Source organism: Schistocerca nitens, chromosome 2 (genome assembly GCF_023898315.1).
Source record: "Schistocerca nitens isolate TAMUIC-IGC-003100 chromosome 2, iqSchNite1.1, whole genome shotgun sequence".
Taxonomy (NCBI): Eukaryota; Metazoa; Arthropoda; class Insecta; order Orthoptera; family Acrididae; genus Schistocerca; species Schistocerca nitens.
This window is the reverse complement of record NC_064615.1, coordinates 191,213,251-191,238,787: the sequence shown is the minus strand read 5'-3', so window position 1 is coordinate 191,238,787 and position 25,537 is coordinate 191,213,251. Positions and strand designations below refer to the sequence as shown.

Here is a 25,537-nt window from a genome sequence, read left to right as displayed (position 1 = left end):
ACCTAAACACTTTCACCACTTGACAGAGCAACATGTGACTGAAGACTCAGGCTTTGCCTCTCCAGCAAATGTGGATTGACACGTGCATTTCAAAAATGATAACGAGGAGAGCAAAGTTCCTGCATTTAATTATGCTGATGTGGATTCTGCATTTCCTGCACAAACTATGTATCAGATGCCGGCTGCCCGGGCGACCATTACAATAGTTCCGTGTGCAACCTTGCCTTTTTTAGGACATACCATGTGTACCGACTACGCTTCCATGACGCACGAGTGCTTTACTGCTTCATCAGTTTACAATGTGGACAATGCTCAGTGTATATCACAAACAATTCCAGCACTGTTTCTGCCCCCAGTGACCATTTGGCCCCTCAGTGCACTTTATGGGCCCCCACCTGATGTGAACATGCCACATAGTGTTACTAACTGTGGTTTCCACCCCTCCAAACTTGCCCCAGCTCGTCATGTCGACAGCCCAGTGGGAACATTTTACTGTGCTGCTCCGCATGTAGGTCCGCTCTTTTCTACCCCCCACCCCCTCGCCCCCTTCCCACCTTCCCATGGTACTGGTCATACCTTTAGTGTCGGACTTCCACACCACGAACGTTGTATCGGACAGTTCTACATCATCATTTCCTTGTGCTTCGGTGCCATTCTCATCCGTTCCAATGGACTGCTTCCTTGCATCCTACGCAGTGCCGTCTGTGTTGACAGCATCAGTACCACATCACTGACAACAATTCAAAATTCCTGTGTCTCATGACTCAACTGCACGGGCACTCAGACCTGATCTGTGACCTACTTCTGAGGCCACTGTGAATTTCGAGGTATGATTTCACAAAACAGACTATCATCGAGCACCTCTTGTGTTTCCCACAAGAGGTTATTCTGCAAATACTGTATGAGGAACATCACGTTGACTGCACCCCGTCCTAGCTTTGGCACCCGATATGCCTCCTGGTCAGCGAGCAGATGATGCCGGACGAAACCCTGTGGTCTGTGTGGTTATCAAAACTGCCTACAGATCTCCAGGTTCATCTCCTCCCCCACACCCTGGAATCCATCGGTTTGCATCTGCGGATGACTGACCAGGTCTACTCACTCATACAACAGGTTGGCACTCCTGCAATGGTAGCTCACCCAACTGCAGTCAGGGGCAGGCCATGCTCTGCCCCCCCAGACTGCTGTGCCACCTGCAGATTCGGCACATGCACACTCTGCCCACCAAGCTACTGAATATCATGCCTACGCCGCCCCCCCGCCCCCCTCCCCTCCCGAACACTTAGAGGACGATCGGCCGCCTCCTCTCTCAATGTACCCTCACTGTTGGAACTACACTGTATTCAGTGACAACAGAAAAAAGTACCACACCCCTGTGCAAGCATCTGAAAAGCCAATTGTCCGATAAGCACCAACCCATGCTACACGCCATCCGTGCCTCCATCCCGTCAAATGGCCACCTTTACATCAAAGACTAATCTTTGAGTCAGGATGTCCTCATGGACACCGGCACTGACATTTCAATAGTACCTTAATCGATGGTCACACATCCCCTCATACGCACACACTCTCTCCTGTGAGCCATGAACTCATCTGCACTCCAGACTTGCGACTCTGTCGAGCTTCAACTCCGCACCTCTAACAACCTCTCCCTCCCCTGGATCTTCAACGTGGTGGACATCTCAGAACCAATCCTGGGAATCGACTTCTTATTACACCACCACCTGTTTCCAAATGTAATTTGAGGTTCTCCATTTCACCACAGCTCTAAATCTCATATCCCATGTGACCGTGCTCCACCACCTATTCTGATTGTAAATGCCGTTAACTGTTTAGTGCATCAGTGTGCGGCTCTTGCGAAAAGGATTTGTGCAACTGTTAATTACATCCTGGCATAAAGTGCCAAGACATGCACTCTCCACTGTGAGAACACTACTTTGAAATATCGCATTGTATGCGCCGAGGATGAGTTTGCCACGATCACTGCCCACATCAATTCACACTGCTCAGCAGTGCTGACACCCGAACCTTCATCTGCCGCACCTGACAGTTCTGCTGACAACAGCACACAGGTTAGCAACACCACACCTATCTTGTGTGACTCCAGTCTCAACCACATAGTGTTACCCCCACCTCACCCGCCACCATCAAGTGTGTTCTCTCTCACCTGTTTTGCAAACTAACACACGTGCGCCTCATGACAATCCAGCCATTTGGGCTCTGACCATGCCCCCTACCACCAAGCGTGCACCCATCCAGTGTGTAGATAAACATTACCCCCCTCTCGCGCCTCCTTGCACGGCTCGCTCAATAACTCCATGCATACCAGCAGTGTCGCCACCACTGAGCACGCCTCTCTTGCGCACTATGGACAATAGACAGCCTCAGCACACTCCATTCATGGCTACCACATGCTCGGCATCCAAGCCATGCACCCCTAATAACCGACATCACACCCCACCCATATGCAGTCATTGAACATTCAGTTTCCACTGTGACAAACAGAACTGTTCATCACATCATCACATCCGAGGGCCCACCTATTTGTCACAAGGCTTACCGCCATAACCCAGACAAGTTAAACTTGGCTTGCCAGCAAATACAGGAATTTCTTGAGGCAGGAATTTTTCTGCCCTCCGATAGTAACTGGTCGTCACCCATACACCTCAGCCCTAAACAGGACAGCTCCTTTCGATTGTGTGGTGATTACAGATGCTTGAATGCTAGAACTGTAATGTACAATTATCCTGTACCAAACATTTCTGACTTCACTCACCTTCTCACGAGTGCTACAATTTTCAGCGTACTGGATTGCAAATGTGCTTATCCCAGTCGCATGCAAAGACATTCCGAAAATGACGACTATCACCCCCGTCGGGTTGTACGAGTACCATTTCATGCCATTTGGGTTGAAAAAATGGTGCCCCGATATGGCAACCCTTTATTGACTCTCTCTTGCTCCAGTTCGACTTCTGTTTCATATATCTTGATGATATCCTGCACTTCAGCAAATCCACGTAAGATCACAAAAGCCACATCATGATAGTAAAAGGACAGTCTCTCATCAAATGGAGTCGAGAACAACACTGACAAACTGCAACTGCACCAACAATCTGTCCAATTCTTGGGATACACAGTCTTGGCTACTGGTATACACCCCCCAAATCGAAGGTACAATCAATCTTATCCATGCCACTCCCCACCACATACAAAGAGTTCTGTTGGTTCTGGGAACAATTAACTACTACTGTTGTCATTTGCCTGCTGCAGCCAGGACCCAGGCCACCCTCACTAATGCCCTTGCCGGCAAGCAAACTTAAGGGACGTGCTCCATTCCGTGGATGGAATGTATGCGTGCAGCCTTCTAGGCCCTGAAAGACTCTCTTGCACGAGCCATCACCCTCATTATCCAATCTCAGATACTGAACTCTTCATCACCATGAATGCCAGCGACTCCATAGTAGGCGCAGTCCTACAGCAATACCACACTGACGTGGTCATGCCACTTCAGTTCTTTTCGAAGAAACTTTCACGTGCCCAACAAAAATACTCAGCCTTCAACCATGATTATTTAGCAGTTTATGAGGTGGTGAAATACTTCTGCCCCAATGTTGAGGGATGACCTTTGTACATCCTGGCCAACTATAAATGAGTAGCAGATCCCATAAGCAACCCCCCTCCAAGACCTTCCACCTCCCCCCCCCCCCTGTCACTTTTGGCATTTCAATTTCATTTCTCAGTTCTCTAATGATGTCCCTCATTTCAAAGGCGCCAACAACATCATTGCAGATATCCTTTCCCACATTAGCACAATCTCAATGGTCATCGACCTTTCCGACCTTGTGTCCCTACAGAACCTGCTACAGTCGCAGGTTCGAATCTTGCTTGGACATGGATGTGTGTGATGTCCTTAGGTTAGTTAGATTTAAGTAGTTCTGAGTTCTAGGGGATTGATGACCTCAGATGTTAAGTCCCATAGTGCTCATAGCCATTTTTTTTCACCAAAGCAAACTTCACCGACATCTGAGGGGAAGTTTGGTGCGACTCCTCCACCAGCACCCTCTGACCCCTCATCCCCACCCCCCTCCACTGTTCAGTGTTTGACACACTACATTCTCTAGCACAGCCCGGAATTAAGTCATCGACATGCCTCATGTCCAAATGATCCGTGTGGCGAGACATGAATTGCAATTGTGAGACCTGGGCCCTGAAGTGCATCACCTGCCAGTGCAACAAAGTCACCAGGTACACTGTTCCACCTCTCTGCAAATTCGACATTCCTTCTGGCCGCTTTCGCCACGTACACCTGGACCTCATCGGCCCCCTTGTCCCCTCAGAGGGCTTCCGTTATGTTCTTTCTTGCATCAGTCAGTTATCTCGGTGGGTCGAGGCTGTACTACTCACCAATGTAACCAACGAAACTGTGGCTAAGGCTTTTGTTTCTTCCTGGATTTATTGCTTCGGCTGCCTCGCTACCATCACCACTGACCAGGGCTGGCAGTTTAATTCAGCACTCTTCACCCAACTCTGCCAGATGTTTGGTATCAACAAATGATGCAAGACAGCATAACACTCCCAAGCAAATGGACTTGTAGAATGGTGGCATCACTCGTTTGTCTATGGTGAAAACCCTGTCCTCCTTGGGGAGCTGTAACAACCTACCTGCCATGACGAACCCACCCCCTTTTCAGACTTCATAAGGCAGATCCGAACACATTTTACAAACATGTACATCTGGGTTAAAGGTTAGCCATTTACTGTTTCTCTTCACCTCATGAAACCAGCACACCTTGACCCAGCGTTTTTCAGCCCTAATGACGTTATGCAGCCTCCCAGCACTGAGCACTCATGCTCAAGCTATGGCCCCTCAGAGCTGCTGCCGCAACCCTCACCTGAACATGCATCTGCGTCACCATCACCACCCTTCCTTGGGTTCTTGCCCTCTCTCTCTACCTCCTCCTCCCTACCCCCTCTAGTGGTTCTGCAAACTGATGTCCTACCCAAACATGTGGAGGACATCACCATCCTCATTGATGACAACCACATCTTCATCCTGCTGCAAGACAACTCCTCCCACCTGACCAGGGACCTGGCTCATCAGATGATCGCCACCTCCCACCTGCTCCCGCGTGGTGTTGACCGCACGCTCCTCTGAGCTGTGGTAACCCCACTGTGGAGAGTTACAGTTTGAATGCTGCCAGCCGATCACGTGGGGGACGTGGTCCCTCCCCACACTGCTCCATCCTCACGTGCAGGCTGAAGCCTCGTCTGCCCACACCACCTACAGGAGTTTCACATTGACCTCCCAGTGTGGACCTCGCTGCAACACCCTCTGGAGAAGGACATCTCCATAGTATCACTGCTGTCTCCCTCCCTGCCTTCACTACCAGACATAGCCCCCTTTCACTGCACTCAAACCGTGTTCCACACTGTGGAGGGGGAGGGGGGAGGGGCTGTGTGGCGTCTACAAGTACAAATGACACATCTCCACCATCACAAGTTCTTTGACTACGGTAATTTAACAGCCCACGCTGTTTTGTTTGTTCAGTTGGCTCTACGACTTATTGTAATGTGGACATCTGTAACGAAATATTCCAAGTCTTACAGAAATGTATGTGTTTCCTTGGGTTGCATCCCAACTGAAATCTCAGAAACCAATTTCATTGGCGATATTATCTGCACTTAGCAGTCTATGTACTTGGATTAATTCTTCAAGCCAGAGCCACTGCACATATACTTCTGCATCAGTCTCAGTTCTCCAGCCAGTCTGACATTTGTCTGTTCAGACAAATTATGAAATAAATATAAACAATTTGATGTGACAGGCAGCATTTCTCTGTGGATTTTTTAAATTCCTTATTTTTAGTCACAAAAATTGCCCAATTGGCTGCTTCTTTTGGGTCAAGCGCTCTCCCTGAATTGACCCTACATTACCTGCAGTTTTGAGCTATAAACATTGGCTGTCTTGTGCTGAATGTCACCAATTTCCACCAGATTAATGCCAACATGAATTGACAATTGCGTAGGATTTTCATTACAAATATATAGCTTTGTGTATATATAATTGTAATGTACTTAGTGAATATTCCACCAGTTAGTTAATATTGATTTTGTCATAAATTTGATTAAAAATTGTGTACTTGATGAACTGCAGAAGGAAAGGAAGTACACAGAATCAGACATTCAGAGTTAAAATTTTATTTCAGTTGTGCTACCAATCACAAGGTACTGGAACACTGTTTGCTCTGGAACTTCTAATGGACAGCAACTACAAGGTACTTGCCTTGACCGTAAGCAGTGTTATCTGGCTGGAGGCACCAGCATGGGACCATGTGGTGTACTGGGAGCCTGCTGTCTCTGTGAGTGCTTTTTTCTATAACATCTGCTTAGATGATTGAAATGTTAGATTAGTTTTAAGTCCAAAAGGTTCTGTAAAACAGTATATTTGAAAGACAATTAGCTAAAGAGTATGTGAAAGTAAAGTTTCAATGTTATTTTAATCAACTTACAACTGAAGAAAGTAAAATAGAGAAAGAGGTTAGATCACCTTTACTTTGCAATTCTTGTATTACGAGCATTAGCCCATGGTCCAAGGTGTATTTCTCTGTCTAATGTTCCATCTCTAGAGACATTACCAGAGTGTATAAAAACTCAGAAAGCAGTCATAATCTGAAATGAACTGACCATCCATCACGTGGCCACTTATAAACAGTTTGGGTCGCTGAGCTTGTTTGAGATTATAACCTGTAATAGTGGCACCAGCATTGGAAAACAAAGTGTTAGCCAGACAAATATGCTTTTGATCAGAGCCTTAGATCCATAAAACAAAAATCAACAATCACACAAATACCAGCTGTGAAAGCCTTCATTGTAAATCGCCTTTATTTGACTCACCTAAAACAGATTTATTTTATTTATCTATTGTATAATTGTTAACTGGGATATTTACAACATTTTTTCCCCTGAAGATAATTAGGACTTTTTATGCACAATTTTCAGTGAAGCAATAAAATAAGATCTGCTGTACAGAGAATGTGTTTGTAAACCAGATAGCACAAAAACATGTACAATAATAGAAAGTACTACACATGAAAGTAAATGTAGTTTGGTAACAGCAATTCATTTATTGCTAATCGTACTTATAGTTTACAGGTTATTAACAGGAAATATCTTAAGCTTCATAAAACAGCTAGAGACATTTTTAATAAGATTAAGCAAATTAAGTGTAGTATCATCATTTGTGTAGCCTTTACCATTGATTACCTCTCAGATAATAGTTATTGAGAACACAGAATTGTTGATATCCGGCTTTCAGTTGTTTGCTGCAGAACAATTCCCATTGAAATACATTGTGCGAAAGCCACTGACAATATTGTTTTTAGACACAGCTATGTTCAGTGACTTAGGTTTAATATGAAATGTTAAGAATGAAATGAAATTTCGTGTGGCTAAGGCCTCCCGTCAGGTACACTAGTCGCCTGGTGCAAGTCTTTTTAGCTGATGCCGCTTTGGCGACTTGCATGTCGATGAGGATGAAATGATGATGAAGACAACACAACTTCCAGTCCCTGAGTGGAGAATAAAATATCGTGACCAATGAGGTTCAGATCATTGAAAAAAGTATTGCATCAAGGAGTCATTAAGAATAACTCAATCCCAGTGTTTGGACAGAAATTATCAATACTTCTATCTCACAATAATTTTTTTGTACTAAATAATTCTTAAACAGTTTTTGGAATGTTGTTTTACTCATACCATCCCACAAACCATTTGGCAAGCACTTTACTAGTTGAGCACCAGAGTATCGAGAGTCTTTCTCAACAACTCTCAGTCTCTGTGTTGAAAATGTATGTTTTCTTCTAGTGATGTGTCCTCTTTTATTAAAAAAACTGTTCTATATATGTGCAGAAATGGAATCATCAATGTTTGTAGTTCTATGGGAGTCACGTTGTTTTTATTCAGAAGGTGCTAATAGCCTTTTGTGCAGGACAAAAATTTCTTTTGTGTTATTGGTACTATAGTACTGTACACAGAAGTTTTTTATTGGCATAAGGTGCAAGAAGCATCATAATAAATAATACAGTATTTAATTTACATTTTACATACATTATCTCTGTTTGAGATTATTTGCTAATACCTGATCCAGTCACATTAATATGACCACCATCTATATTCAACATCAATGTTCAATAATCACTCACAGATGACAGGTGGAAGCACTACCATTGAAGGGTGAAGGGTACTTAAAGTGTTTTTCCTGGGGTAGGTGGGGGAAAGGGGGGGGGGGGGGGAGAGAAACAGTGCAGTCATTGTCATATTGAAGAAGTGAAGTGATTTATCTGACATCGAAAAGTGCATTATCATTGGCTTTTGGGCCAAGTGTAAAAGCATTTTTGAAACAGATTTGTTTGAAAACTCTTCATGTGGCACCATAGTTACAGTATACTGAGCATGATATCCAAAACTGGCACTGAGACAACTGTGGTGCATAATGAGCCATAGATGACAGGGATGAACAATACCTGCAGAGCTGTGTGCAGGGGAGTAGATGTGCAGTTGTTGAGTAACTGGCCACCCATATGAACCAAGAGCTACCATTATTGCCTCTCTATGGTCGTTCAGTGAACATTGCTGTTTATGAGGCTCCACAACAGCGCCTGTTCATTGGTGACAAAGGCTGGAATTTGCACACTAATACTGCAACTGGATGTCCACTGAGAGGTGACAGGTGGCCTTCCCAGATGAATCATGTTTTATGGTCCACTGGACAGGTGGCTGTGTGTGTGTAAGGTCCTGCAACAATTGTTTACCAGGTACAGCCAGGAGGAGGGAGTGTTATGGCCTGTGGAGTGTATTCATGGCATTCACTGTGTGGCCTCATCATTCTGAAAGGCACAATGGATCAACACAAGTAGGCATCTATCCTTGGGACCACATCTATCCCTACATGCAGTTTGTTTTTCCTTGGCTCAATGGCAACAACCAGCAGAACAATGCAAAATGTCACACAACTTGCAGTCTACATGTGTTATTCAAAGAGCAGTGGGATGAGTTTACTGTACTCTCTTGGTCATGGCACTGGAGTTGGTATGGTTCCACATCCCTGTCAGTACCTTTCAGTACCTCATTGACTGTCTTTCCTGCACACCCACACTCCAAAAGGTGGTTATTCAGGCTTCTGACAGGTGGCCGCATTAATGTGACTGGACTGTGTATAATTTCCCAAACAATTTTACACATGTAACTTCTTTTATTGTTGTTCCATTTATAAATACAGTGTGATCAGAAACAGAATGAAAATCTTGTGCATTGTAAGTTGTGGTGAGAAATATTGTTAAGAGAAAAATCTGATATATTGTGCTGCTTCCAAATTAATTAACATTGAAGTTAGCCAATCAGTCTGTTGTGTGCACAGATTCAGGCAGCCCACCAGAGATGATGTCACCAAATGTGTTCTTCAGTTCGGTTTCCTGAAACTGAAGAAGACAGAGATACAAAAATTGGGCCTGGGATGGTAGTGAGGATTGAATCTGATCCAAAGGATGAGCAGTCTCTTCCACTTTCGTCTTTGTTACAAGGATGACTGTCACTAATTGTGTATGGTGGACCAGTTGAATTTGCATGTGCAATGGCCTGCTCGGCTAACTTCATTGCTAATTAACTCACAAATGTTGCAACACATCCAATTTTGTTCTTCTCCATTATTTTTCAGCACAACCTACTCTGCAACACCCCAACACCCTTACAAGCTTTTCAGACGGTTTCTGACCCCCCTGCATACGTATGTGGTATTCCTTTTGTTTCTTAGTGAACACCATGCATATTTTTTTTCTTTAGATTTATGTAAGTCATTCTGTATGAGCCACTTCATCAAATTAGCTATTGAAGTAAATGTGCTTTTTTCAACCAGTGAAGACAGACCTAAACTATGCTGAGAAAGTCTACTTACAAAGTTTCAAAACCAGGTTTAAATGATAACTATAGGAATATACTACAGCTCCCAATATATCACTGCTCCCATAAGGATCATAGGACAAGATCAGATTAATTACAACACACATAGAGGAATTCAAACAGTCATTCTACCCACACTCCATATGTGAATGGAATGGGAGAAAGCCCTAATAGCTGGTACCAATGGGGCATACTCTCTGCCAGGCACTTCACAGTAGTTTACAGATTATGGATATAGATGTAGATGTAGATGTAGACATTGATATTCACCTGATTTTTATCCAGATTTACCAATGGCATGTCATCAGTGTGTAGTACTTTTTACTCCTACTCACTGATTTTCTTGTCGTTCATTAAGAGGTTGAACAATAGTGGACTAAACACAGATCTCTGAGGTACTGCATGGTTAATGGATATGACTTCAAATCTGCAATCAGTCTCTGTAGTCAAATACTGCTTTCTGTTTCCACTATACAATTTTATCCATTGCACTGCATGTCATGTGTGCCATCATAGCTTTGAAGTTTTTCTATTGGACAAGTATGGATGATAGTGTGAAAATTAAGGCAAATTCAGAAACAGAGCAGTTGGCAAGTTTCTCTTGTCTAAAGCATCTATAATAGATTTTGTTATCCTAGAGGCAACTGTTTGTACCAGCAGACAAAGGTTCCACCACTGTTGTTATAAATTGCAGTGACTTCCTGGTGGAAGTGTTCTGCCAATTATCTGACTCCTCCACCCTTATTATCTGCAAAAGTCATCCCATCCTAGAAGTCCAATACAGCCTCCAATCCCTGCTTAAAGCCTTAGGCCCTTCCCAGACCTTCTTCCCTTAACACATTTCCCTCCTCAGTCCTATGACACCTTGCCCACCCTCCTTTTACATGCTCCCCATAACCCACAAACCCAACAATCCTGCATGCCCAATAGTGGCTGGTTATTGTGCTTCCATTGAAAGAATTTCAGCCCTCACTGACCAACACCTCCAACCAGTTGCCTGTAAATAATCCTCCCACATTAAAGATACCAACCACATCCTTCACCAACTCTGCACCATCCCCACTCTTTTACCTCCTGCATCCCAACTCATCACTGTTGACACCATCTCTCTATACAATATCCCTCATGCCCATGGTCTTACTGCTATAGAGCACTATGTTTCCCAACATCATTCAAACTCCAAACCCACTACCTCATTCTTCATACACATTACTAACATTATCCTAACCCACAACTACTTCTCCTTTGAGGGGGAGGTATATGAACAAGTCTGCGGTACAGCCATGGGCACCCACATGACACTTCCTAAGCCAATCTGTTTGTGGGCCATCTAGAGGAGACCTTCCTAGCCTTGCAAAATGCCAAACCCCTAGTCTGAGCTCCGGTTCATTGGTGATATCGTCTTGATCCTGGTTCAGAGCCAAGACACCCTATCTTCATCCCTTCACAACCTATAGCATCGCTTCTTGAAATCAGTAATGTAAATCACTGTATCGATATGTGACTACAATGGAGCCACTAAATGTGCTCAGAGAATTGTAATTACTATTATCTCTGTATCATAGTATATAAGAAAAGATTTCATTGTCTTCTCTTGTCTTCTTCTTCTTTCTCTTCTGTGCCTGGTTGGTTCTGATGTTGCATTTAGATTACAGTCTGCAAAGAATTACTTCTACTACATGTAGTGTATTTAGAATTTCTGACTTTCCACATGGGGAAAATATATTTAAAAACGATGCTGTGACTTACCAAATGGGAAAGTGCTAGTAGATAGACACAATAAAAAACACACAAACACACACACAAATATCAAGCTTTTGCAACCCATGGTTGCTTCATCAGGAAAGAGGGAAGGAGAGGGAAAGATGAAAGGATGTGGGTTTTAAGGGAGAGGGTAAGGAGTCATTCCAATCCCGGGAGCGGAAAGACTTACCTTAGGGGGAAAAAAGGACGGGTATACACTAACACACACATACATATCCATCTGCACATCTGTATATGTAAATCGGCGTCTCATAATAATTTCCATTTCATTCTTAGGCCAGAGGTACAGTTTTATTGAAAGGAATTATTTTAATTGTGTATGCTGCCATCGCACTTAGGCAGCTATACTGGAGCATCAAGCCTCACAGAGAAAAATAATTGTTTGAATATTATATTAAATTTGCTTATTGCCTAACATTAAAGAAAGATAATTTTTTTATCCATCATGAGTAAGACAGATGTCTTCATATTGGAATACGCATGATATTTTTGGCCACAGCACCCTGAGAAAATATAGCCATGGGTTTTAATGAACATAAAAGAGATTTTCTTTAATCAAACATTTTCATTCCAAATTAACAGAACATTTTTCCTCTCTTTTCAAAAAACTAAGTTATGCAATAAACCTCAACACCATTTCTCCCATCTCCTTCACCTAGTCCTCCTCAACCCAGTGGGCCTGCTTCCTATACGTTGACCTTCTCCTTTCAATACCTTCATTTGAACCTCTGTCCTCATTAAATCCACCAACCACACCTGCATTCCAACAGCTGTTATCCCTTTCATACCAAAAAATCCCTTTCATGCAGCCTGGCCACATACCGTTTCCCCTCACACTCCCAATCCTCCCACCACCCCCTAGAAACAGTCACAAAGGAGTGCCTCCTTCGTCATCCGATACCACTCTGGACTGGAACAACTGAACCACATCCTTTGCCGGGTCTTCGATTACCCATTGTCAGGTGCTGAAATGAGAGACATCCTATCCGAGTCCCTTCCCACACCTTGTAAAGCAATGTTCCATTGCCCACCCAATCCCTGCAACATCTTTGTCCATCCCTGTGCCACTCCCAATTCCATCTGATTCTCTTAGGGATCATGTCCCCATGGAAGACCCAGATGCAAGACCTGCACAATTCACTCACCCAGCACTTCCTACTCCAGCCCCCCACAGTCTTATCCTACTCCATTAGAGGCTGGGACACCTGTGAAAGCAGCCATGTCATGTACCAGTTGTGTTGCAGTCACTGCTCAGCTTTTTATATTGATATGACTACCAACTAGCTATCCACCAGAATCAATGACCTCTGCCAAAATGTGGTCAAGAGCAAAGTGGATCACACCGCTGCACAACATGCAGCTGAAAATAACCTGCTTGATTTCAATGACTACTTCAATACCCAAGCCATCTGGATCCTCCACCACACACTTTGCTGAAATGTGATGAAAGTTACCCTTACAATACATTCTCCACTTCTGTAACTATCCCAGCTTCAAGATATCATTACATACTGTCCCCATACCCTCTACCCAACAGTTTCCAATCCCTCTGTCCTATCACCTCCTCCCTGTTCTCATCTCACAACACTCTCTTTGCTTGTCACCCTCTGCCAGCCCACATGTTCATCTTTCCCTGCTCCTCTCCTTCTTTGCCCCGTTTTCCCAATCTCCCTGCCCCACAATGTCCTGATGCTGTGCCTGTTGGCATTCTAGTCCCTGCACCTCACCCCCCCCCCTTCCCCTGTGCACTGCTGTCTGATCCCTGCCCCCTCCAGATTGCTGCTTCCATCCCAATTGATAGCTGCAGTCTGACCCAAGTTGCCAGAGTTGGCGGTCATGTGTGCATGAGGTGTGCTCGCTTGTCGGAATAAACGGTATGTGGTTCTCTTTTTCTGACAAAGGCTGTGGCCAAATGCTTTGTGTAAGTGTCTTTTTAATTATGCCTGTCTGCAACTTAATGTGTCGTCTTTATGGTAAGTAGCAATCGGTCTTTTCTTACACTGTTGACATTCCTACCTGGAGTTTCCATTGTTTGATAGGTTCTGGTAGCCTAGATGTAGCTGATCCTGTAGATTTCTCTGTTTGGAAACTGTGCTCTACCAGAATCACAATATTGTGTTTATCTGTGAAATTAATCAATCTGCTGTGCATAAGTGTCTCTATTATGTTTGAGAAACCATATGTTAAAATAGTGGTCTATATTTCTTTGGATCATTCTTATCACCTTTATAGTATATTTAGACTACTTTTAATTTCTCTGGAATATTCCTTTCTGAATGAGCAGTTTGTTGTATCCAACAATGATTCAGTTATATCTTCACTCACATGGCTCATTAGTTGATTTCATATCTTCTACACACTGCTTGGGTTTTTGTTTCTGAATGTTCTTTTATGAGTTCATGTTTTGTCACTGGTTCCAGGAACATTAAATAGGATAGTTATTAAAGTATTTTAGAATGCTTAGATGCCTGATGATTTCTTTCATGCTTTAAATTGTGCGTTTATTGAGTGAACTAGCAATTTTTACTTCATTTGTAACTCCAATGTTCTCAGTTTTCATTGACTTAATTATACTACTATTATTAGCAGTCTTCTTACTGTATCTTTCAGTGTGAATTAGAGAAGTTCAGCATAAAGGGTTACACTGTAACATCTTACTTAAGTAGAGCTAATATGGGAGGAGGTGGAGTTGCTATGTATATAAAGACTAAACGAAAATTCAGATACTAAAACAAGTAGATTTTGTAGAGATTGGGGCATAAAAGTATGTGTTTGTGAATCAGTACAGAAAATAGTTGGCTTGTAATTGTAATTGTATGTAGATCACCAGTGGCAAGTTTGGAACTGTTTGTAAAGTATATGGATACCTTATGTACTATCTGTTGGAAAACAATAAACAGTTATTATTCTGTGGTGATTTTAAAGTAGATTTTCTAAAGGGTACTGATAGAAAAACCAATATGGAAACCTTGTTTGGCTTCTACAATTCTCTCTCAGTGATTAGCTTTCCAACATTGTTTTATAAAGACAGTAAAGCTCTGACTGACAATGTTTTCTTCAGTGAAGTTCAGAACAAGAAAATAACTGTATACCCAGGAACAAATGATCTCTTGATCATGATGCACAGTTAGTTAAAACAAGCAAGATAGCATTTTGAAGTATAGATTTTCATAGGTGGAAATTAGTTAGAATAATTAATGACAACAGGAGAGAAATTTTTAAGAATGGTCTTCAAGAAATATCCTGAAATGAAATTTGTAATGAACAAAACATTCAGATAGAATTTAATCTATTCCATCATAAATTCATATCATTATTTATTAACAGGTTGCCTCATAAACTATTCAGAGTGGACATTAAACAGCTGTGTAAAAAAAAGAAAAATGGATCATGGAGTACTAAAAACTTGTTTCCACATAATAAGCATGCTTACTTGCTTTTCTTTAACATGTGATGTATAACTCAAAGCATTTTTCCCAAGAAATTTAAATATGTCATTGTTAAATCCCACCATAAGAAAGGTGAGGAGAGATGTTGATGACTACCAACCTGTTTCACTATTGCCAACATTTTCCAAAACATTTGATAAGGGTGATATACTCTGATCAGCCAGAACATTACAACCACCAACATACTATTGATATACACCTGCCCAGGCGATAGCAGTGTCATTGGGTAGGAATGACTGCTAGTCAGACACACCCACGGTGCATGTAGTATCAGTTAGTGTGCTGTTCAAGTGTAGAATGGGGAAGGCATGTGACTTATCTGGGTGTGACCGAAGGCAGATTGTGATGACTTGGAGGCTTGGCATGAGCATTTCAGAAACAGAATGACTAGTTGGGTGTTCGAGGAGCGCTGTTATGGTGAAACCAAGGCGAAACCACATGTAGAGGTCATGGCGTTGGATGGCCACCCCTTGTTACAGGTGTCAGACATCATAGGCTGGGCAGACTGGTAAAATGGGAGAGATGGCAAACTGTGGCAGAACTAACATCAGACTTTAATGCTGGCCAGGTACAAGTTGTCTGAACACACGGTGTACCAAATACTCTTAACAGTGGGCCCCCGCAGCAGACGACCCATGCATGTGCCTCTGTTAACATCACAACATCGCCAACTACAACTGAAATGAACATGCGACCATCAGCACTGGATGTTGGCACAGTAGCAGTGTGCTGCATGATCTGATGAATCCTGATACCTCTCCATCATGCTGATGGGAGGGCATGAATCTGTTGTCTTCCAGGGGAACAGCTCCTTGACACCTGTACTGCGTGACGGAGGGAAGTTGGTAGCGGCTCCATTATGCTATGGGGAATACTCACGTTGCATTCTTGGGTCCAGTGGAGCTCATGCAAGGCACCATGACAGCCAAATAGTATCGTACACTGGTTGCAGACCATATACACTCCTTCACGGTGATCACGTTTCCAAATGGTAGTCGCATTTTTCAACAAAATAATGCGCCATGTCACAAGGCCAGGAATGTGAAGGAGTGCTTCGAGAAACACAGTATTGAGTTCCAATAGATAAGCTGCCCCCTCACTCCCACTCCCCCCTCCCCGACACACACCAAACGCGACTGATCTGAACCCGATCAGACACATCTGGGATGTGATTGTATGTGGCGTCAGAGCTCATTGCTCCCCTCTCTGGAATTTATGGGAGTTAGATGATTTGTGTGTGCAGATGCAGTTCCAACTCCCTCCAGCAACTTACCAAACCTTACTCCTACATGACATCACATGTCACCACTCTTATATGTGCTGAAGGTGGAGATACTGGCTGTTAGGCAGGTGGTTGTAAAGTTCTGTCTGATCAGTGTAGGCTGTTGTAGAATAGTATCCTACCCCCAGCAACAATTCTATCATTAGTAAATCAGAAGTTGGTGTTCAGAAGACTTGCTCAACTGGGAATATCATTTGTACATTCATTCACCAAATTTTATAGCATTAAATAACAAAATAGCACCAGTTACTATTTTGTGTGATATATCTAAGGCATTTGACTGTGTGAATCACAGTAACCTCCCAGATAATCTCAGGTTTCATGGAAGAAGATAAATTTGTTAATGCCAGATATAAATTTGAGTATTGGGAGCCTTTTTCTGAAGGCATTTGCTGGAGCATAGGCTTGTATGGAAGTGAAATGCTGACTGTAAGCAGTTCAGACAAGAAGAGAATAGAAGTTTTTAAAATACAGTGCTACAGAAGAATGTTGAAGATGGGATGGGTAGATCAAATAACTAATGTGGAGGTACTGAATAGAACTAGGGAGAAAAGAAATTTATGCCACAACTTGATTAAAGGAAGGAATCAATTGATGAAACATATTCTGAGACATCAAGGAATCACCAGTTTAGTACTGGAAGGAAGTGTGAGGGGTAAAAATTGTAGAGGGATACCAAGATATGGGTACAATAAACAGGTTCAAATCGATGTGGGTTACAGCAGTTATTTAGGTACGAAGAGGCTTGCACTGGATAAAGCAGTGTGGAGATCTGCATCAAACCAGTCTTCTGACTGAAGATCACAACATAAATGACCATATTTTATTTATCTGTTTATTTGTCCAAAAAATCATGTTCATGGTATTGGTTGCAAGTTATAACAATAATACACTGCTGGTCACCGTAAATGCGACACCCTGAAGGAAGCATCCGAATCAAGTGAAATTTACACCATGAGTTTGCAGCGATGAGATATGCAACTGATTAGAATTTCAGCGCAGACGCACATCACGCGCGCCTGTGGTGCCACCTCACAGCGCCATTTAAGGCTTGGCGATTTCGACAAGTGTACGTTCGGCACGTGTGTTTACCTTGTGGTTGTTTCACAAGACGATCAGTTATGCCTCGTAGACAACAGCGAACATCTTTTGATCAAGTATCCGAGTTCGACAGAGGAAGGATAGTGGCTTACCGAGATTGTGGATTATCATACAGAGAAATCGCTAGTCATGTTGGACGAAACCAAGCAACTGTAATGCGGATATGTGACCGTTGGATGCAGGAGGGTACGACGGACCGACGTGGTCGATCGCATTCACCTCGGTGCACCACTGCACATGCTGATAGGCAAATTGTGCGCATGGCAGTGACGGATCGCTCAGTGACATCCCGAACCATAGCACAGCACATTGCGTCTGTAACGCATCATCCAGTGTCTGCGCGTACCATTCGACGCCGTTTACAGCAGAGTGGTCTGTCCGCAAGACGTCCATTGCTTCATCTACCATTGACGCAGAACCACAGACGTCTCCGTCGCCAATGGTGTGATGACAGACGGATGGGGACGGCAGAATGGAATGACATTGTCTTTACTGACGAGGCACGCTTCTGTCTGCAGCACCACGATGGTCGGATTCGAGTGTGGAGGCACCGTGGAGAGAGGATGCTGGAAGGCTGCATTATGCACCGCCACACTGGTCTTGCACCGGGTATTATGGTATGGGGCGGTATTGGATATTACTCTCGCACGCCTCTAGTACGCATTGCCGGTACTTTAAATAGCCGGCGCTACATATCCGAGGTGCTGGAGCCAGTTGTCCTTCCTTACCTTCAGGGCTCGGCCACAGCCATATTTCAACAGGATAATGCGCGACCACACGTGGCACGCATTGTCCAAAGGTTCTTCCTCTATAACCAGATTGAATTGCTTCCCTGCCCGGCTCGCTCTCCGGATCTTTCGCCGATAGAAAACATGTGGTCCATGGTTGTTCAACGAGTGACCCAGATTACATCCACAGCTGCCACACCAGATGATCTTTGGCAACGTGTGGAAGCTGCTTGGGCTGCTGTACCCCAGGAACACATCCAACGTCTCTTTGACTCAATGCCGAGACGTGTGGCAGCGGTGATCTCCAACAATGGCGGCTACTCTGGCTACTGATTCTGGCAGGAACCACATGTCACAGACGTCTGTAAACGTAATCATTTGATACTTGGTCAACATGTTATCTACAAAATAAATTTTGTTGTGCTACCTCTTGTCTTTCTTGGTGTTGCATTTACGGTGGCCAGCAGTGTACATAGCTAAAGGAGCATAAGCCTTTGTGTTACATAGATTTATAAATATACATACACTGTAAAGGAAAGGATATATGTATGCATTTATATTGCAGTGGTTTCTAAGCTGCAATCTCTGTTTTAAAATACAAAGTCAACATAAGAATAATTGTTATAACTGCCTTCACATCCATGGTTAAGCCCTCAGGGGCTTATCATTTGTTTGCTGGATATGGGCTTGGTGACCTGGAGCTTCCTGAACTTGGGCTGGTTATTGCTGCCATTCCCCTGTCACTGTGAGCTCTGGGTGTGCTTCAGCAATCACTGTGGGGTGCAGCAGTGGTATATTGTGTATCACAGTGAATGGGCTTCTCAGCTTGACCACCTGGATCGCAAGGATGGTAAAAACCTGTATAAAAACATGCTCAATCACAAGGTGTGTTGCACGCTAGTGGGATGCATGGCTGTTGAGGTGGAACAGTCATTAGCAGGCAACTTTTGGGGACTCTGCTGCACTCCAGTTGTACAAGGCTTACCTAGGCATGCAGGACTCGGTCTAAGTAGCCTTCTCTCTCTCTAGCTGTTAGTGGGAACAAGATGGAACCCCCAAAATTTTCTCTTCGTCCTCCCACTAGTAGGTACCAACATCCATTCTACCAAGAGGGCTTGGGTAATCAGTTCTCCAGATTCAGTTAATGGTAACAGAATGCCTGCTGGTGTCTGAATGTGTTTGTAGTAGTTAAACGGAAAGGGGGAATCTTCGATAAAGTTTCACAATTCCACACACAAAAAGGCTTAGAGGGTGTAGGTGGAACCTTAAAATCTGTCAAGTGTTTGCAAAATGGGATCCTGTCTGTCAAAACAGATAGTTCCCAGCAAGTGAAGAAACTCCAGAAAGCTCAATGCCTCGGAGAATATGCAATTGAAACTGAATTGCACAACACCTTTAGGTGAGGTTTTGCAACTTGCAGGGACCCAGTTGACATTTACCAAGAAGAACTGAAAGCTTGAAAGCTGAGTGGTCCCAGGAAGACACTGTTGATGTGCAAAACATCACAAAAAGGGTGGATGGTGATATTGTCAAATCAGACTCTTTTATATTTACATTTAACAGAACCAAACTTCCAGAACACGTCAAGGCAGGTTTCCTTTGCCTACACGTGTGGCCCTATTTCCCCAACCTAATGTGCTGTTTTAAATGCCAGCACTTTGAGCACACTACTTCTGATTGTAAGGGGGAAGCCACTTGTGGCAAATGTGATAAAGCCACCCATGATGGAAATGGTTCTTCATCTCCTCCAAAGGATTTCATCTGCTCTAGGGATCACCTTGTCCAGAGTAGGAACTGCAGTTTCTTTCTTGAAGAACAGAAGATCCAGGACATAAAAACAGCAAAGTGCATGCTGCATGGTGAGACCAAAGTTATATATAAGGCTATGCAACTGCCCATGTTCACTGCCTCCTTTGCTTCCATTCTCAAATAGCCAATCCAAAAATCCAAAGCTGCTACACAAATGGAGGCTGCTAGTGTGAGCACTACTACTTGCATTTGTCAAAGCACTTGTACCACTGCAGTTAACTTCAAAGCCTGTCCCTCCCCCCAGAACTTCAGACTATGGTTGCTGACATTGCAGAACTCCCTGCACCTCCAAAGATCCAGTCTTGTCCACCATCCAGCAGTACAGCTATCATTTCCACAGTTGTGACTCTGAAGCCTCCTCAGATCAAAAAATCAAAGGCAAAGATGAAGAACTGCCCACTGATGGAGATGGAAAGTGTACAGTCCAATGATGTCAATGTCATCCTTTCTGATGTCTCTCTTGAACATTTTTCAGACATGATGGACCTAGATTTTGGACTGGAGCAATCTTCTCACCCCAAGACTGAGCTGCCACCCATTGCGAGCTCCCCTCCCCAATAGAAAGTCAGGATGAAAGTGCTGCCCCTGTGATAGGTGGCTCCCATCCTACAATGAAACGTTAGTGGTCTCAGGACATGAGTGAAGAACTGAAACTCCCAGCACAGGAATACCTCTTTGCTTGTGTTTGCAGGAAATGCACTGATGCCTTTGTACTACGGACTATATGCTCTACCATAAGGAAGACCTCATTGGGAAAAGGATCAAGGAAGGGTTCATTGCATTTGTCAATAATGTGCGCCATCCCTCTGCTCGTCCCTTGGCAATAAACCTGCAAGCAGTAGCAGTTGAAATTCAGGTGTGTCAGAGGATCACTGTTTGCTCGCTGTATTTACCTCTGCAAGATGCAATACGGTAGACTCTAAGGCTCTCAGAGATCTTATTGAACAGCTCCACCAACCATTTCTTCTACTGAGAGACTTCAATGCCTATCATGTTTTGTGGGGCTGAACATCTGTTTGCCCTTGAGGTCATGTTTTTGAGAGCCTCATTACATCTCATGAATAGAATAAAATAGAATAGAATATTTTTATTAGCCTTTCAGTATTTTTCATACAATTGGCTTCGTCAAAGTTTACAGAGGGTTTTAGTTTCAGTACTATATTCAAATAGTTACAGAAAGGGGAGAAAAGGAACTAAAGACCTTTTCTTCAGCATTATGTAAAACAATGTTTTATACAGTAATTAAATACACACATAAGAAAAGAGTCACAGTAAATAACTAGCTTATATAATATCAAAACATTTTCTTCGTAACTTAGATAAAACATATATTTTGATGATTAGTTTCTAAGAATTCTTCAGTTGTATAGAATAATGTGAATGTCGATAAAAAATGTTTTTCTGACTGTTCAATGTTTTTAGCTCAGTAATTAAATGCAGTATCATATGCTTGTATTGATCTTGTCTTGCTGCTAGTTGTATGCATATTATGATTGTATGTGGATTTAACCCTACTGTGTCTCTTCTGCCCCCAGTTGAGAGGAGCTGCTACACAACTACCCATCAGAGACTTTCCTATTTTGTGAACCCAACTGTAGTCCAGCAGCATTGCACATATCAAGTTGATGTTATGAGTCGGGATGTTTGTCAAATAAGGTAATAATGAGACATTTTGTTCATAAATTACACTCCTTTTGTAGATAATGTCACAGTTTTTTTTAAATTCACTTCATTGTACATCTCCTTACAGAATTTCTGTGTTTGACTTATATTTTACTTTTCTTCTTTGGTTCTACTTTTATTTTGTCTCACACCATTCCTTAGCTTCTTCTCCACATTGTCCCTTTACTTTTCTTTCATCTCCTTTTTAACCCTCAATCACACTTTTTTATATGTGACTGACCACTTCACCAAGTGTGTTTCATTTTAACTCTATTTGCTGCAACTTTTACTCTGTTCCAACCTTAAGGGGGGAAATACAAAATACTACCGACAGATAGTTACAAAAGTACAAACAGTATCCTAGCTTTCAAGACATACCTGTTGTGAGGATTTGTGAAAAGTCTTTTAACCTCACCATAGACGGCTCTCAATGTCCTACCTCTCTGTTCTGACCTTTCTTGGTTTATTCCTCTTTCTGGCTTAATAAAAGAAGGAACAGTTTGTAGTTTTATGTACACCTATTGGAAGTACTTAGAATCTGGCATCCTGAAGGTGAGCCATTCTGTCTCCTTGTAATTTTATAAATACAGCTAGTTTTATTTTTAGTTGTTTTGGTTATTTCCACATGCACTTTCTATTTGTTATCTTTTGAAAAAGTATATGAGCCCTAGATTGCTAAAACCTTATTAAATTTACTAATTTCACTAGGGTATAAAACATTACTTTTTATACTTAATTCGATGTGCAACATACCATTGGAGATCTAGTAATTGTAATTAATTAATGCATAATGTACACATTATGACTTCTTTTGAATAAAATGTGGAGTAGTAAACTTTAAGATGGTTCAGTAGCAATATAACATCCGACGCTAGTGTTCTAAGGTTAAGGACAAACATGTTGTTTTTGTTTTTGTCGTTGTTGTTGTCAAAAAAGTTAAATTTTTCTATTTGATTCTGTGTAGGTAGAACATAGTTAATGATCACTTGCACTGGCAGTGATGCAGTTGAACAAATAGACAGTTCCTGTGGTTGATGGCAAGGAGTTCACAATGTGAGTGGCTAGCCAGAAACAAGGTCTAGAAGGTAGTGAAAGTCATCATAGAGGTGCACAAAACAGTCCAGGGAATGATCTGAATCAAAAAAACACAAATGAAGGCATGACCAGTCAGTCTACTGTCTTAATGATGTGTATCAAAGTTTTCAGAAACCAATGAGGAACTGAGGGAAAAGTGTGGGGCCAAGGTATTTACTGGGGCTCCTGCATCTGTGGACAGGCTGATGTGACATGCCTAAGGTGTCGCCACACATAGGGAAAGCTACAGTTATGCCATGATGTCTGAGTACCTCTGACTTTTCTTCCAAACTGATAGTCAATCGGGGTGAGAAATCAGAATGAATACTGGATACCAAATCCCTCCCTCTCTTAATTACTATATGGTAATTAAGGCAGTGTTTACTTCATTGAGGGAAGGGAGAGAGTGGTACTGAAATACCCACCAAAGGCTCCTGCAGCATTTTCTCATTGTGACCAAGCAGGTCACATATTGCTGCTGTGTGTGGAACTACTGGCCTGTTGACAATTTCTGGGGTATTGCTTGATACTGCCTGTAGTTATAAGCTGCTGGTAGTGGTCCTAAATGTGACAATAATTGGGCCTCCTTGATCACCTCAGTCTGGGTATGCTCAACATCCACCGATTGCTTAGTGAGGGATCAGAAGTGGTTTAGGGGGTGGAAATGGTTTCACCTTCATTGGCTCCCATTGCTGATCATAGTCAAACCTCTGTTGGTGCCTAAAATAAGGGCAAAGGCTGTAGGAGTGTGGGACACCACGCCTGGCCATCTGTGAGGGGAGTGACTGGAGGGGGGTTTGAGGGGGGGGGGGGGCAGTTAACACACTACACCTCTTTGCAGCTTTAGCCATTTTCCGTATCTGACTATTTGCTTCCAATTCGCCATAACCTCAAATGTTTGACAATCCCTATCACCACCACTGCCACCTTGGGTCCACCATGTCTGCTCTTCTGGCCATTGTCAGCTTTTGTGACCAGAGCTGCTACTTCTCCATCAAGCAGCTTGTTATCACAAGAGCTGAGTGCAACCTACTTGCTTACAGCACTTGGCAGACCCAGACAGTTACCCATCCAAATGCTAGCCAAGGCCGACCATTTAACTTCGGAGACTGACTGTTGTGGATTGGCCGGAGGGCCAACCCACGAATGTTAGAGGAAGCCGAAAGGCACGCGTTTAAGCTCACGCAGGCTGGCGTGAGGTCTGGAACAGGACAAGGAGTTTAGACTTTAGAAAAAAGGATGTAGCTTGTGGAATACTTAACTTTAATCCATTAATGTTGAACGTAGCTCTTGTCTGTACATTACTTACAATATCAATAGTACTGAACATGGTGCCTTACTAGGTCGTAGCAAATGACGTAGCTGAAGGCTATGCTAACTATCGTCTCGGCAATTGAGAGCGTATTTTGTCAGTGAACCATCGCTAGCAAAGTCGGCTGTACAACTGGGGCGAGTGCTAGGAAGTCTCTCTCGACCTGCCGTGTGGCGGCGCTCGGTCTGCAATCACTGATAGTGGCGACACGCGGGTCCGACGTATACTAACAGACCGTGGCCGATTTAAAGGCTACCACCTAGCAAGTGTGGTGTCTGGCGGTGACACCACACTGACAGCAGGAACCAGTGTGACCACATTGGCAAGGCCCTTGGTTTGAATATTAATGGTAGACACAAAATTGGCATGTATTATAATTCACATGTTTAAGCTTGTTTATTATTACCATGGACTTTGCCCACTGGCTAAACGATACTATTGCTAATACTCCTATACTGTCTAGTTCTACTTGATTGTGTATGGAGGTAGACAATGGACATTGCTCTACAAAACTTAGGCACTGCTGACTGCTTACAAGATATGTGAGCTTAGCTTGAAACCCCATTGCAGAATGTAATATAGGTTCAAACTGTTACTTATATTGTGCCCCTAACATATCAAGTTCTTTGACTGCAATGGTGAAAATTAGATTTGCTTTGCCTTGATTTTGGAAACAAAAAGCACAAAAGCTTCTAAGCCAAAAATGTTAGATGAGTTTTCTACTTACAGAGTTAGTTGTCTAATTACATTTTTATATGAGGTTCATTCAAATGAAAACTGGTCAGTGCATCTACCTTTGCCTTAAATGTAAGGTGGCACCACGTAACTGCGGGTATGGTGTCGCCATCTATTGGTAGAGGGACTGATGCATGCACACCGTTTCATGTTGCATAGCGCCAGTGTGGGTTCATGGCAAAGAGAAGATGGTCACACATGGTATCGTCCACTACCAAACATGCAGACGAGTAAGCAGGAACAAAGAGGAGTGATTCGATTTTTGGCGGCGGAGGGAGTTGGAGGCCGTGAAATGTATTGAGGGATGAAGGCTGTGTACAGTGAGTACAGTCTGAGTCGTTCAAGTGTTGTGGAATGGTGCAAATGATTCCTTGAGGGGCACAGGTCACTGGAAGATGATGCTCATCCTGGATAGGCTCATCATGTCATCACACCAGAAATGGTTGCAGAAGTGAATGCTTTAGTCTTGGACAACCGCAGAATCACTGTGGACAAGATCCATTGGTTACTGGGTATTAGCATGGGCACCACCCACACCATAATGCATCAACACTTGAATTTTTGAAAAATCTGTGCACATTGGTTCCCCAGCAACTGACTGCCAAACAGTGCAATACTCGAATGGCACTATCTTTGAGTAATCTGCAACGTTATCATGAGGAGAAAT

The 25,537-nt window shown here is 43.1% G+C and overlaps 1 protein-coding gene across 1 annotated transcript in view; it reads left to right on the top strand.

Annotated features, from left to right (window-relative positions):
- Nucleotides 1–25,537, top strand: part of LOC126235878 (uncharacterized) — a 201,046-nt gene that overhangs the window by 61,843 nt on the left and 113,666 nt on the right. Inside the window, exons 4-5 of the mRNA XM_049944788.1 lie at nt 6,207–6,359; nt 21,623–21,743. Of these exons, the coding sequence (XP_049800745.1) occupies nt 6,207–6,359; nt 21,623–21,743 (274 nt within the window). The remainder of the gene's footprint in view (nt 1–6,206; nt 6,360–21,622; nt 21,744–25,537) is intronic.